This window comes from Colobus angolensis, unplaced genomic scaffold (assembly GCF_000951035.1).
Source record: "Colobus angolensis palliatus isolate OR3802 unplaced genomic scaffold, Cang.pa_1.0 Scaffold65, whole genome shotgun sequence".
Lineage (NCBI taxonomy): Eukaryota > Metazoa > Chordata > Mammalia > Primates > Cercopithecidae > Colobus > Colobus angolensis.
The window spans coordinates 4,376,554-4,391,995 of NW_012120154.1; the positions used below are offsets into that span (position 1 = coordinate 4,376,554).

Here is a 15,442-nt window from a genome sequence, read left to right on the forward strand (position 1 = left end):
CTTGTTAGTAGCCACATCTTTACATGAATTAGAATGAGAATTTCCATCCAGATTTCTATATAAGTTCAATATGCAAAATGTGACATTTTCCCTACATATGGGCAACAAATAGAAAATTCAATTTAAAAAATATTAGTTATAATGGCATTGAAAGTAATAAGGTATCAAGGAATGAATCTTTTGAAAAATGTGCATGACATTTCTGGGGAGAAATTATAAAACCTTATTGAAAGTTATAAAGAAGCAATATACCATGTTAATGGACAGGAAGACTCAATATTATAAAGATGTCAATTCTCCCCAAATTGCTCTAGAAATTGAATACAGTTCTAATCAGAATCCTCACACAGTTTTTTTTTGGAACTTGACAAGCTTATTGTAAACTTTATATGAAAGAGCAAAGAGTCGGTGGTAATGATAACGGTTTTGAAAAAGTTCAAGAGTGGATGATTTGCCCTGCTGGGTCTAAAGACCTGATATAGAACTTCAGTAGTTGGCCGGGTGCGGTGGCTCACGCCTGTAAGTAATCCCAGCACTTTGGGAGGCCGAGGTGGGCGGATCACCTGAGGTCAGGAGTTCCAGACCCACCTGGCCAACATAGTGAAACCTCGTCTCTACTAAAAATACAAAATTAGCTGCCTGTGGTGGCAGGTGCCTGTAATCCCAGCTATTTGGGATGCTGAGGCAGGAGAATCACTTGAACCTGGGAGGTGGAGTTGCCTAGACCCAAGATGGTGCCACTGCACTCCAGCCTGGGCAATAGGAGCAAAACTCCGTCTCAAAAAGAAAAAAAAAAATTGCTGTAGTAATTGAGGCAGTGTTTGACTGACTTGAGGGTGGACGAAGAGGCCAGTAGACGGAGAGGCTAGGAAAAGATTCATGCAGTTATAGCCTCTTGGCGTGTGATATGGTTTGGATCTGTGTTCCCATCTAAATCCCATGTCAAATTGTAATCTCCAATATTGGAAGTAGGGCCTGGTGGGAGGTGATTGGATCATGGGGGCGGAGTTCGCATGAATGGTTTGGCACCGTCCCCCTTGGGTACTGTATAGTGAGTAAGTTTTTGTGAGATCTGGTTGTTTGAAAGTGTGGGGCACCTCTCGCCCCCTTGGTCCTGTCCCTGCCATGTAAGATGCCTGTTCCCACTTTGCATTCCACCACGAGGCCTCCCCAGAAGCAGATGCCACCATGCTCCCTGTGTGGCCTGTGAAACCATGAACCAATTCAACCTCTTTTCTTAGTAAATTACCCATTCCCAGATATGTATAGCAATGCAAGAACTGTGAGATGCGAGATGGCTCAACCACAGTTTACTGGGCAAAAAGCAGGCAGAGCTACTCAATAAATGGTTCTGGAACAATTGGTTACGGAGATAATGATGTTAAATACATATCACACAGGCTGGGTGCGGTGGCTCATGCCTGCAATCCTAGCACTTTGGGAAGCTGAGGCGGGCAGATCACCAGAGCTTGGGAGTTTGAGATTAGCCTGGCTAACATGGTGAAGCCCCATCTCTACTAAATATACAAAAGTAGCCGGGTGTGGTGGCAGGCGCCTGTAATCCCAGCTACTCGGGAGGCTGAGGCAGGAGAATCGCTTGAACCCGGGAGGCAGAGGTTGCAGTGAGCTAGGATCATGCCACTGCACTTCAGCCTGGGTGACAGAGTGAGACTCGGTCTCCAAAAAAAAAAAAAAAAAAAAAAAATCACACAAAAACTAAAAACAGTCAATAATCTCACTACACCCTAAATACAATCTGAAGTGTATAAAGACCTACTCATATTTATTTTCTTTCTTCTTTTTTGAGACAGGGTCTCACTCTGTTGCCCAGGCTGGAGTACAGTGGTGTGATCATGGCTCACTGCAGCACAGACCTCCCAGGCTCAAGTGATCCACCCACCTTAGTCTCCTGAGTAACTAGGGCTACAGGCATGTGCCAACACATCTGTCTAATTTTTGAATTTTTTGTAGAGATGGGGTTTCACCATATTACCCAAGCTGGTTTCAAACTCCTGGGCTCAGGTGACCTGTGTGCCTTAGTCTCCCAAAGTGCTGGGATTGCAGGCATGAGCCACTGCACCTGACAAGACCTATTTATGAAAAGCAAAACTTTAAAAGAAAATGAAGATATTCATCTCCATGAAATTGGGAGAAGGAAAGGAATTTTTAAGTAAGATTGACTCAAAAAACACAAGTCATTAGGATGCGGGGCAGGTGAGCCTCCAAACTGGGGTTTAGCTTTGGAAGGTTCTTGGCTTCTCTCAGGAAAAAATGCCATGGTGAGCCGATGGTGGAAGAAAACAGCTTTATGAAGGCGGCAGTGTTGCAGCTCTGTGATTACTCCTGCAGAGTAGGGCTACCCGACAGGCAGTGTGCTGAGAGCAGCAGCTCAGGGGCAGTTCCGCAGTCACGTTTATACCCACTTTTAATCACATGCAAATTAAGGGGTGAGGTATTCAGAACTTTCTAGAAAAAGGGTGGTAGTTTCTGGGCTGTTGCTAGGGGAGGGGTGGTAACGTCCGGGTGTTGCCATGGCAACTGTAAACTGACATGGCACTGGTGGGCATGTCTCATGGAGAGGTGCTTTCACCTCGTCCCCATTTCTGCTAGTCCTCAATCTAGTCTTGAGTCGGGCCCTGCCTCCTACCTCAATTAGGAAAGAAAGTGGAAATTTGACTAGATGCAGATAAAAATTGTGTCTATTAAATGTCACAACATATTAAAAGACATCCCACGGACTGGAAGAAAGTATGCAATGCCTCTAGCAATTCAAGCTTGGAAATCAGAATATGCAAAGAACTTCTCCAAGTAAATGTAAGAGAAAGATAAATACGGGGCCGGGCACAGTGGCTCATGCCTGTAATCCCAGCACTTTGGGAGGCAGAAGTGGGTGGATCACCTGAGGTCAGGAGTTCGAGACCAGCCTGGCCAACATGGTGAAACCCCATCTCTACTAAAAATACAAAAATTAGCCGGACATGGTGGCAAGTATCTTTAATCATAGCTACTCAAGAGGCTGAGGCAGAAGAATTGCTTGACCCTGGGAGGCGGAGGTTGCAGTGAGCCAAGATCGTGACATTGCACTCCAGCCTGGGCAATAAGAGTGAAACTCCATCTCAAAAAAATAAAGTAAAATAAAATAGATAAATACTCCAATAGAGAAATGGACGAAAGTGAAGAAAAAGCAATTTATGGAACAGGAAACACAAGTGTCCAATAATCACTTACGAAGATGCTGAATACCACTGGGAATCAGTTAATAAAAAGTAAAGCCACAGCGAGATGCTAATTCACACCTATCTAGTTGGCAAAAGTATAAAGTCTTACAGGCCAAGCATGGGCTAGGGGGTAGATGCGGAGGCCTCTGGAAATGGGGGTAGCACTGTCCATTGAAGTGCAAGACGTGTGTGTATACTTTAAACCTCACACACCAGCCCAGGAGCACACGGATGTTCACAGCAGAATCGTTAGTAGTGCAAACATCGCAAACCACTTCCAAATCCTGGCCCGGGAGGTCTAGGCTGCAGTGAGCTGTGATTGCACCATTGCACTCCAGCCTGGGCAACAGAGTGAGACCCTGTCTCAAGAAAGGAAAAAGGAAAGAAATACGAGTAGGTCTTTACACACTTTGGACAGAATTTAGGGTGTGGTGAGATATTGACTGTTTTTAGTTTTTGCGTGATATGTATTTAATGTCATTATCTCCATGACCAATTGGATAAATACATTTCGATACATTCATATACTGGAATATTTACCAGAAAAATAACTAACCTAGAACTCTAAGTTGAACATTTCCCAGCACGCTGCTGGGCGGGGTTGTGCCTCCCAAATTCTAAGGCCTGTGGTGAGGAGAAGGGAGCTGACTGACCCTGAGTGACCCCAGAACAAGAGGTAGCACCTCTATTAGACAATCCAAGGAGAAGGATTTGGGCTGAAAATGAGGAAGGGTTTTCTAACAGGCCAGGCTAGGCAGGAGTGAAAGAGACTGCCCCTTAAGGGAATGAGCTCCCCGTCATTGGAGGTATGTAAGCAGGGACTGGGCAGCTGCGTCATGGGCAGTGAACCAATCATTGTCTATCAATGGCACAAGAGTGGGTTGAATACAGATGGCCTTAGGCCCCATCTAAGCCTGCCCAGAGGCCTCGTGGTTCTGTGATTCAGTAAGTTTGCAAAGTATGGTCAAAAGAGGATGGGACTAAATGAATAACCAAATGTGACACATCCCTGCAGTGGGACACTACTCACTAATAAAAGGGACATACACACCATGACACACGTAACAACAAGATGAATCTCGAAAACATGCTGTGTGAAAGGGCCTTGGATGAGACGCCACGCACTGTGTGATGCCATTTATGTGAAATCCTAGAAAATGCAAAGTCATCTACAGAGGCAAAAAGCAGATCAGAGCTTGTGTGTGTGAGTTGGGTGGTGGCTGGAGGGTGGGGAGGGGGAAACAGAGGAGAGGTGGGCTGCATGGGGGTGCAAGGAAGCTTTCCAAGGTGATGGAAGTGTTCTGTGATGTTCTGTGTCTTGGGAGGTTTCATGGGTGCGTATATCTGTCAAAATGAATGGAATTATATGCTTTAAATGGATCAAACTTACTGTATGCAAATTATACCCCCATATAGATACCTTTTTTTTTTTTTTTTTGAGATGGAGTCTTGCTCTGTTGCCAGGCTGGAGTGCAGTGGTGCGATCTTGATCTCAGCTCACTGCAACCTCCGCCTCCCGGGTTCAAGCGATTCTCCTGACTCAGCCTCCCAAGTAGCCTAGGACCATAGCTGTATGCCACCATGCCCAGCTAATTTTTGTATTTTTAGTAGAGACAGGGTTTCACCATGTGGACCAGGAGGGTCTCGATCTCTTGACTGTGTGATCTGCCCGCCTCGGCCTCCCAAAGTGCATGTAGATACTTTTAAAAAAAGAACTAAAAGGTGAGGAGGGCTGGAGCAGAGGTCAGAGCTGCTGCATTATGGACTTGGTCACATGGACTTGGGCCTGACTGCTGTTGTCCAGGTGACTTCACGCCTCCATCTGGCATTCTGCCAACCTTGGTCTGTCCACACAATCCCAGGACCACCTGCAGATGGGGGACATTCCCAGACAGTGGCTCCAGGGCTCCTGTGTCATTCTCAGTGTGGGTGAGAGTGCTTCAGGGATAGCTTTCTGTTCTTCCACGTTTTGTATTCGCCCAGAGCTGGGTATTCAGGTGGTGTATCACTGATGCATGCAGAATGAAGGAGAGAATCAATGGCTTAAGCTAAGGAGAATTTTTGCTTGGGCTCTCCTGGAGAAGGGGCTTTCTTGGGATGGAGAGCAGTTGTAATTTTAGGACTGCCATGGCCATGTACAGTTGAGTGGGTTGTGTACTGCAAAAAATAAAAATAAAAATAATAAAATTAAAAAAAGCCCGGGTGCGGTAGCTCACGCCTGCAATCCCAGCATTTTGAGAGGCCGAGGCAGGTGGATCACGAGGTCAGGAGATTGAGACCATCCTGGCCAACATGATGAAACTCTGTCTCTACTAAAAATACAAAAAAATTAGCTGGGTGTGGTGGCACGTGCCTGTAGTCCTAGTTACTTGGGAGGCTGAGGCAGGAGAATTGCTTGAACTCAGGAGGCAGAGGTTGCTGTGAGCTGAGATCACGCCACTGCACTCCAGCCCGATGACAGAGCGAGACTCTGTCTCAAAAAAACAAAACAAAACAAACAAAAAACAAACAAACTAACCCAAAAAACAGTCTCTGCTCTAGTGGGTGAACAAAGGATAAAACTCAGTACCTACACTGCTTTCCAGGTCAGTTGGCTGCACCCATTGGCTGTGTGTTCCTAGAGAAGTGCATTATTTTTTTCTCTTCCCTTCTTTAAACAAAAAAATGTTTTATTCTGGAAGAATTTTAGATGTACAGGAAAGGTGCAAAGATGGTAAGAGTGTTCATATACATTTTTCACCCAGTTTCTCTGTGTGCTAACATCATTTGTGTAACCACAGTATATTTGTCAAACTAAGAAATTACTATTCTTACAATACTATTAAAATTTTCAGACTTGATTTGGATTTTACTACTTTTTCCACTGATGTTCTTATTTTATTTTATTTTTATTCATTTATTTATTTTGAGACAGAGTTTCACTCTTGTTGCCTAGGCTGGAGTGCAATGGCGTGATCTCTGCTCACCGCAACCTCTGCCTCCTGGGTTCAAGCAATTCTTTGCCTCAGCCTCCTGAGTAACTGGGATTACAGATGCCCGCCACCGCACCTTGTTAATTTTTCATATTTTTAGTAGTGACGGGGTTTGACCATGTTGGTCAGGCTGGTCTCGAACTCCTGACCTCAGGCAATCCACCTGCCTCAGCCTCCCAAAGTGCTGGGATTATAGGCATGAGACACCGCACCCAGCCTGATGTTCTTGTTTTTAGAGCTAATTTAATTGTTAAATTGATTTAAGAATTTGCATGCATACATGAAACACTTTTTTTCCTTTCAAGAACTAGAAAAAAATTCTTTAAAAAAATTTATTAAATTTTTTAATTTGTGATTGACACATAATCGTACATATTTATGGGGTACAATGTGATATTCCGATGTATGTATACACCATATAATGATTAATCAAATCCAGGTAATTCCCACATCCATCACTTTCAATATTTATCGTTTCTTTGTTGCAACATTTGAAACCTTCTCTTCCAGCTGTCTTGAAATATGCACGAGATTGTGATCTGCTATAGTCACCCCACTGTGTAACAGAACACCAGACTTTACTCTTTCTGTGTCAATGAAGCTCCACGAATGTTCTTTTTCTGTTCCAGGTTCTAAACTGGGCTACCACACTGTATTTAATACGTTATTATTATTATTTTAAATTAACACAGAGGTTGCCCTATGGACTAGCAGTGGATGGAAAAAGAAAGGGTATAGAGAACTATCCCAGAACAAAGTCCTCAGGTGGCCTGTGAGGGAGGAAGTCCCAGGGTGGTCACGGGGCACGCCTGGCCTCACTGACCCATGGCCTCAGCACAGCATATGCAAAGCGTACAGGAAAGACACTGGTTTGCTGGTAGCTTTAACAGTTGACTTGCCCAGTGCTGGGGCCAGCGCTTGAAGAAGTTGCATTTCCCTTTCTGTAAAAGTCAGTGTTGAGAACCCAGTAACTTATGTGAATTGCTCTGAAAAGGTTCAGCCTCCAGGTGCCTGGTGGGAATCCCGAGCTCTGCCAGCCAGCAGGCCCTAGCTCTCCTCACCCTCCTTCAGGGTTCCTGGCTTGTCCTGAACCAGGGTGGGTGACCAGTGGCTCTTCCTCTCCCCGCCCCTCCGTCCTTTCCCCGCGGCGCTGGAAAGGTGTGTGGGTGGGGAGTGATAGCAGTGAACAGTGAACTTGGCGCCAACTGGGGTGGTCGAATGTTCTCCGAGTCCACGTGGAGAGCCCTCGTGGCGAAGGGAGCTCCCCACGAGCTACAGAACTCAGGCTTTGTCCCCTCAAACAGCAGCTGGAGCCAAGAGCTGCAGCTTAAGGAAGAGCTTGGAGTCACCTGAGCCCAGGGCTGGTTTCAGGCTAGGTGGTCAAATGACTTCTCAGACCCTCAGTTTTCGCATCAGGGAAATGGGCCACAGTTCCTAGCTCCAGGGTGCCTGGTCCCCCAGGGTGGCCTCAGGATAGACTTGGCTCCTGTGGGGCACTGCCCGCCACTTCCTCTCAACGTGCCCTTCTCCATCGGTGGACCCCACCTTCCCTTCCTGCCTCATCGCCCCACATCCTCCTACCCAGGGACTCCCACACAGGCCCTTGCCAGGGGGAGCCTCTGGGTCCTGGCTCAAGCAATCTCCCCCGACCTGGAGTTCCCTCTTCAGGGCGCACGTTTCAAGAGCCAGCTCCAGTGCTAGCTTGCAGACCCCCAGCTCTCCCTCTCGGTAACCCTGAGGTCCTCTCTGCAGATTCCCTGTTGCCCCAATCACTTCCTGTGTGTTTTATGATCTCCCATGATGAAGTCGTGCCTCCCCCTCTCCAAAGGGTGTAAACTCCAGGGACCAGCTGTCTCTTGCATCCTGGGATCACCAGCACCTGGTACTGTGCCTAGCACACAGCAGGCACTCATTAAATGCTGTGCTTAGAATTGAGGTGCACTGAATTCTTGGAACCCTCCAGTTCTTGCAGAACGGCCTCTGGGCCTGCCTCATGGGCAGGAAGTGAGCCTCCCAGCACGGAGGGCCCCCAGGTCTCCTGCTGGAGCCTCCATGCAGGGGGCCTGTGGGGATGGCGGGGGCTCAGCCTAGCACCTGAGATCCCCTCCCACCAGCTGCTCTACCACACCGCATGCTCCGCCCCCTGCAAACGACCAACCGTAGGGGCAGCAGCTTGAGTAAGTTTCCCTTCCGCTTCCTCCTGCCCCACCACTGCTGCTCCTCAGCGGGCGCCTCGCCAGTCTCCACACCCCTTGTGCCCGCAGAAACGCGCCTGGCCCTGAGCTGTCACCAGCGACACTCTCCAGGCCCCGGACACGATGCAGGCCATCAAGTGTGTGGTGGTGGGAGATGGGTAGGTACCTGGCTGGACTTCCTCACAGCCCCCAACTGGGATGCCCTGAGATCCTCCCACCCTGGTGTCCCTGGGGAAGCCCCTGGTCCTGCAGAACTAGCTGTCCCTGGGAGGCAGCTTGGAGGGGTCGCTTCCTTCTTCTCCTAGGGCCCACAGGGAGCACCCCAGGGTGGGCTGAGGACAGCTTCACCCTCTTCAGCCCCACCCCACCTGGGGAGCCATCTGGGTGGAGGGTGCAGGACTATGGGTGAGAGTGCCAAGGGCTCCTCACCTGCACCCCTAAAGCTGGGGGCAGGTCTCCCACAGAGGCAAGCCTCAGTCTTTACTCTGTAGATGCGTGAGGGAAGTGAGAAACCTGAAATTCAGCCTTCGTCCCCAGGTTGACCTGGGCTGTCGTCACTGGCTTGGTGCTGCTGTGTGGCCTTGGGCAAGTCACAGCACCTCAGCTTAGCCATCTGGGAGGAGGCCTATGCCTAGAGATGCTGTGGGGTCGCCTGAGATAAGCTGAGTGACTGTCTTACTTGTAGTGTGTGCCTCCTAGCACCCCCTCCACTTTCTCTCCCCTCCCCTCAGCCTGCCAGGTTGGGGAGGATGTGTGGGGGATGTGGGCGAGGAGCAGAAGGGGCAAGGGGACATTGAGAGACAGAGAGGGAAGGAGGAGGCTAAAGAATGGGAGGGTGATTGTGGGGTCGGCAGGGGAGGGGCAGGCTGGGCTGAGACCCTTCTCAGTTGTCAGATCCCAGTGACTTCAGGCTGTTGTGTCTTCTGGGAGCCTCAGTTTCCTCATCTGTAAAATGACAGGTCCAGGCCAGGTGCAGCGGCTCATGCCTGTAGTCCTAGCATTTCGAGAGGCCAAGATGGGAGGATTGCTCAAGGCCAGGAGCTTGAGACCAGCCTAAGCATCATAGTGAGCACCCATGTCTATAAAAAAAAATTTTTAAAGCCAGGAGTGGTGGCATGCGCCTGTAGTCCCAGCTACTGAGGAGGCTGAGGTGGGAGAATCACCTGAGCCCAGGAGTTTGAGGCTGCAGTGAGCTATAATTGTGCCATTGCAGCCAGCACGGGTGACAGAGCAAGATGCTGTCCCTTAAAAAACACAAAAGGACAGGTCCAATTTGTCAATCTGTCATGCCTGCCAGCAGCCATGTCATAGGGTGCAGCCTGCAGGTCCACCCTGGAGCATGTTCTAGCTGAAAGGGGCCTCCTGTCCAACCCTCCCACTCTACAGAGGAGCAGCCCAAAGCTTTGAGAGACTCAGCTCTCCTGGCCTGGGCTCTGTGGCCCCGACTTTGGCCCTGACCCATCTAGGTGGGGGCAGGCTCATTTGTCCGCTAGCCTCAGCTGATTCTGATGCATGGCTCCTTATCTGCCCATGCCCGCCCAGCCCTGTTCACTTCTGCTTTGTATCTGATCGGAGGAGGGGTGGGCGGAAGTCAATGGTTAACGTTCCAGTCATTCAAAATTACCTCGGTGGCAGGCCCAGGGGAGGGCAGTGGTAGAGAGGAGAGGATGAGCTGTCTCCTCTGAGCAGGAAGTGACAAAACCACACAGGGCAGGGGAAGGCCCAGAGCTGCCCCTTGGCCTCTGGGCTTCGGCTGAGCTACCTGCGCCCACTCCCAGCCTCGCATGCTGAGGGTGGAGTAGGCATGCGTTATCACTTCCTTCCTATGTACCAGCTCTGGGGTTAATCCAGCCTTCTCTATCCTTTCACCAAACCTAATAGGTCCATTTTACTGGTGGGAAAATGAAAGTTCAGGGAAGCTAAGTAATTTGCCCAAAGTCTCACAGGATTTGACCCCAGACCACTCTGACTCAAACCCCTGACCCGGTAACTGATCTGCTCCATGGGGAGGTGAGAGGGAAGAGCAGGGTCAGGCCTTCCCTAGCAGCCACCAGCTGCTGCCATGCGTCAGGCCCTGTGCTTGGTGCTTTGATAGGCATTGTTGGATTTACTCCTCAGCACACTTCTATGAGGATGGGCTCATCTCTATTTTCTAGATGGAGAAACTGAGGCAGAGGCAGGTTAAGTGACTTGTCCAAGATCATACCACTGGTAGGTGGTACAGCTGGGATTTGAAGCCTGGGTCAGGCGTCCGGGGCCTCTCAGCATTGCCTGAGTCTGCTGGGCACTCTCTGTCCCACATCACTGGCCCCTGGAGAAGCCTGTGGGAAAAGCGGATTGCCAACTCTGCGCACACCTGTGGATCAGAGTCTCTGGGGCTGAACCTGAAGTCTTCACTTTAACAAACATCCACATGACTCGGGTGTGAGAACACAGACATGGGGCGTCTCACATGGGGAGACGGAGGCCCAGAGGGCTAGGCTGGGTGGATGCTGAGGTCTTTGCAGAGGACCAGGCAGAAACCTCCCATATCTCTGGCAGAGCCCATGACCGCCACCCTCTTGCACTTCCTGTCTTTCAGGGCCGTGGGCAAGACCTGCCTTCTCATCAGCTACACCACCAACGCCTTCCCCGGAGAGTACATCCCCACCGTGTGAGTTCTGGGGATACACAGGGTGCTGGGACAGGGGAGAGACCGTCACCAAGTCAACCCACCTTTCAGGCACTTCCTGTGGGCCAGACCCTGTGTGGCACCCAATGGGGTGATGCCAGAGCCACAGCCTCCAGCCTGGTGGAGCTGCCTGACGGTCCAGCCAGGAAGGCAACACTGGTGCTGAGAAGTGCTGGGTGCTCCCAGAACCCGGGGTGGGGTGCAGGGGAAGGGGTAGAAGGGAGGAGGTGGTGGCCTTTAGGCTGGGCCTCCAAGCAAAGGGACCTGGAGGAGAGGGCTGGCTCGGGCAAGAGCAGGGGCTGAGAGAGGAGCTTCTGCAGAAGCAGGCTGCTGGAGGAGGTGATCCAGAGGGCCTGACCCCAAGGAGCAGGGACACCTGGGGACAAGGCCTGCTGGGGTGCAGAACAGAGCCATCTGCTGGCCTGGGAGGCCCTGCGCTCTATTGCAGGATGTAGAGGCAGGGCTGTCATTGGACATGGAGGGAGTGTGTTGGCATCAGCGCCTCCCTGGCCAGCCCTCAGGGGCCCCCATCTCTCCTAGGACATTTTCCCAACTCCCTAGCATGGCACTCAAGGCTCCTGGTGGCCTTCACTCAACCTCCCGCCTGGCCTTACCACCCATTACTTTGCTTCACATTCTGCCTCCTCCGGACCCTACTGTTCGCCACAAGCTCCCTGCACATTTCTACCCCAGGGCCTTTGCTCAAGCTGTTCCCTCTCCCCATAGTGCCTTTTCTCCCCACATCCACCTGTCCAAACCCTCCAGGCCCAGCTCCAGTGCCCCTTCCTCCAGGAAGCCTTTCTGATCTACCACGAAGGGGTCTCCACTCCACAGACTGACTTTATCTGATCTCTCCCACGACCATGAGCCTGTGGAGGTCAGGGAGCCACGACCAGCTCTTTGCGGTCTTCCATTGTCTCAGCACAGTGTCTTCTGCATGGTATAACACACGCATTACCTTACACATAACACATGTGTTTTGAGTTGACCCGAATTGAACATTGTGGGAAAGACCATAGGAAGATCGGTCATAGCCACCATCTAGCAAAGACCTGCTGCGTGCTGGCCCCTGCACAAGATGTCACACACATGTGATCTCATTTGATCCCCCTGGGAGGTGGCTATTAGCATGCACAGGACACCCATGGGGAAGCTGAGCCTCACAGCCACTAAGAGGCTTGCTTCCCCAGCTTACACGGTCCTGTCCAGCTTCAGAGCCAAGGTCCATGCAGAGTCTCGCTGAGGCCCTCGTTTCTTGATCTTAATGAAATCCCCTTTCAGGAGCAGGGATCAGGCTCTCCTAGGAAGAGGAGGGCAGGCAGAAGGGAGAAGAGAGCCTGGAGTCGAGATGCTTCCAACCCACCCCAGAGGATTCCTCACTACCCAACCCCCAACCCCAGACTTGGGTGAGCTGGGCTCTCTCTGCTGCTGTCTCTTCCCAGGACACTCTGCTCAGCTGCCTTAGATACCGTGGCCCAGGCTAGAGGAAGGCAGGCAGCCAGGAGAGGGCAGGGAAACCCTAGCAGGGAGCCTAGAAAGCCGATTTTGCCCCAGCTCAGTCCTGATGCTGGTGAGTGCCCCTCTCTGGTCCTGTCCTTATATACAAAACGGGAATGAGGATTCCTGCCCACTCACCATCAACCATTAAACTTTTAACAAGTGCCTCTAAGTACCGAGGGAGGGCTGGCTGCAAACCTGAGCAGGGTGGCATAATTAGGCGAGGCGGCTCCTGCTCAAGGCCATGGTCACCGGCAGTGTGTTGTCACTGCCTGTGTCCCTGGGTCTCTGGATGCTGGCTTGAGAACTTGTCCCGCCTTTGTGCATCCTGGCTGGGTTGAAGGACCCACTTACTGAAGGACCTTGGACCAATCACTTCCCCTCTCTGAGCCTTGATTTCCTTTTCTATAAGAGGTAGAGGCTTGGGAGTCCCAAGCTCCTTCCCCAGGCACCTCCCCTGTGCGTTGAGATGGATGGCTGAGTCTGCTGAGGCCAGGTTACCGCCAGGTGCTCTCAGCAGCCTGGATGCCCCTGATCCCTGATGGCCCCTAGTGGACTTTGTTGTCCTGGACAACATCACAGAAGCTGGAGGAACGGACCTGACCAGACCTACCTTCCCAAGACTCACTGAAGGATTGGGTGAAGGTATCCCACTAGGGCCAGCTCCGTGCGTGTGACCACCGGTCCAACTGTACAGGGCCTCATGCTCAGAAGGGTCCTGCACCTAGTTTAATGCTCTGATGTCTGCATCTTGAAATTCTTAATCATTTTTGAACATGGGCCCTGTGCTTTCGTTTTGCACTGGGTCTTACAAGTTCTATGGTGGATCCTGCATCACGCCCTCCTATGGCTTCAGGCACAAAGTTTCTCAGCCCCAGACGAGACCCCAGAGCAGGATCCTGCTACTGCCAATGCCTGTGCCCCTGTGAAGGGAGGGCAAAATAGTCACCCTGGGCCCTTGACATTGGATGGGGAAGAGGGAGAGAGGGTAGGTTGGGAAAAACAGGCAGCCCCAAATCTCTGGCACCTGATTAAGGTGGAGAGAGCTTCTGGGCTGGGGATGGTAGGTTTGCTGGGGTTTGGGGAGGCCCGTGCTGCAGATACAAGATCAGATGAGCCTGAGAGCTGGCTCCGCTGCTGCCAGCCATGAGGAGTTAGCAGCAAAGGGATGGACCTGAACCTTCCGAACTGACACCTTCCTGAGCAGCCAATCAGTTGCCAGGACTCGCGGGGCTGCACCACGATTGGCTTTTGCCGCCTGCTCTGTTGTATAGACCCTGTATTGGAGCCGGCAGGGCCCTATGAGATCTTTGCGTCAAATCCCCCATTTCGCAGATGGGGAGCCTGAGCTCCTCTGTGGATGGCCTCATGTTAGGTGTTGGGGATATAGAAACATGGCAGGAAGACGGTGCCCTCCGGTGCCTGTGACATAGCAGGGCTCTCGCTTACACCTCACCTCCTTAGAACCATGCTCGACGGAAGCCCTGGTGAACTTTTAAAACTGAAAGTTAGGCTGGGCGTGGTGGTTCATGTCTGTAATCCCAGCACTTTGGGAGGCCAAGGCAGGCAGATCGCTTGAGCTCAGGAGTTTGAGACTAGCCTGGGCAACATGGAGCAGAAACCCCATCCCTACAAAAAATACAAAAATTAGCTGGGCATGGTGGTGCGTGCCTGTAGTCCCAGCTACTTGGGAGGCTGAGGTGGGAGGATCACTTGAGCCCAGGAGGGTGTGGCTGCATCGAGCTATGATTGTACTACTGCACTCCAGCCTGGACAACAAAGTGAGACCCTATCTCAAAAAAAAAAAAAAAAGCCCCCCCAAAACGACTGAAGCTTATCCTGGCCTAAATCTCTCCTGTGGCTCCCTTCACACTTAAAACTCATCTTGATGTTCAAACCGTGAACGACAGCCTCCCTCTCCCCAGCCTCATTTACGACACCCCTTAAGTAAACTTCAGTCCAAGTACATGGACTGCCTTGATGATCTGAACCTCCCCCCAACCTCTTCACTCCCGTTTATGACACCCAGAACCCTCCCTGCTTTCTGTCATTCAGTTCCTGGCTTAGACATCGCCTCCTTGACCCCCTGTCTAAAGCAGCCCCCCGCCTCCACCCTGCCCTCTCCATCTTTCCATCCCACCACCCTGCTCGGCTGTCTTCACAGGCTCCCCCACACCCCAACTTAATCTTGCTGCTCCTTTGCTGCCGCTCCTCCTCTTGGATGGAAGCTCCCTAAGGACAGGGCCCTTATCTGCCTCGCTCCCTGCCATCGCGCCAGTTTCTAGCACAGAGCTGAGCCCATTCCTGTTACTCCGTCATGACTGGCCCCGCCCCGGGGAGGCAGGCAGGGCTCAGCTCTGCGTGGAAGAATGTGTGCTCCTAATTGAGGCTGAATCATTTGGCACTTAATTTTCACTTTCATTTGAAATCCTGTCTTTGGTAAACTGGCTAATCCAGCCTGGGATTCTGGCGGACAGGATGACATCAGCCTCCCTAGCTGTGTGTGCCAGGCGCCACCAGGTTCTCCTGCCTGGCCTCTCGGCTGCCCTATCCCTGCTCCTGCTGCTGTGTGTGTGGGTACCTGATGATGTCCAGTGGCTCAAGCCTCAGCCTTAGCTCAGGCACCCCTTCTGCTGGGTATTCTGTTCCCTCCTGCTCCACCTCTCCCCGCCCCGTGACACCTCCAGCTGCTTTCATCTTTCAACCAATAGCACAGTAATGGCCTCCTACCCCGCCTGATGTGCCAGTTTCCCCCTCTGTTCCCCTCTGGCCCCTCCCTAAGACTTCTCCAAGAGGGACTCTTTCCTTCTCTTTTCTTTCCTTTCTTTTCTTCTTTTCTTTCCTTCCTTCCTTCCTTCCTTCCTTCCTTCCTTCCTTCCTTCCTTCCTT

At 51.3% G+C, this 15,442-nt stretch overlaps 1 protein-coding gene across 1 annotated transcript in view; it reads left to right on the plus strand.

Moving 5' to 3' along the window:
• The first annotated feature begins 8,357 nt into the window (after positions 1-8,357).
• Positions 8,358-15,442, plus strand: part of RAC2 (ras-related C3 botulinum toxin substrate 2 (rho family, small GTP binding protein Rac2)) — a 20,688-nt gene continuing 13,603 nt past the window's right edge. Inside the window, exons 1-2 of the mRNA XM_011964289.1 lie at positions 8,358-8,543; positions 10,967-11,038. Coding sequence (XP_011819679.1) covers positions 8,509-8,543; positions 10,967-11,038 — 107 coding nt within the window. The 5' untranslated portion in view covers positions 8,358-8,508. The remainder of the gene's footprint in view (positions 8,544-10,966; positions 11,039-15,442) is intronic.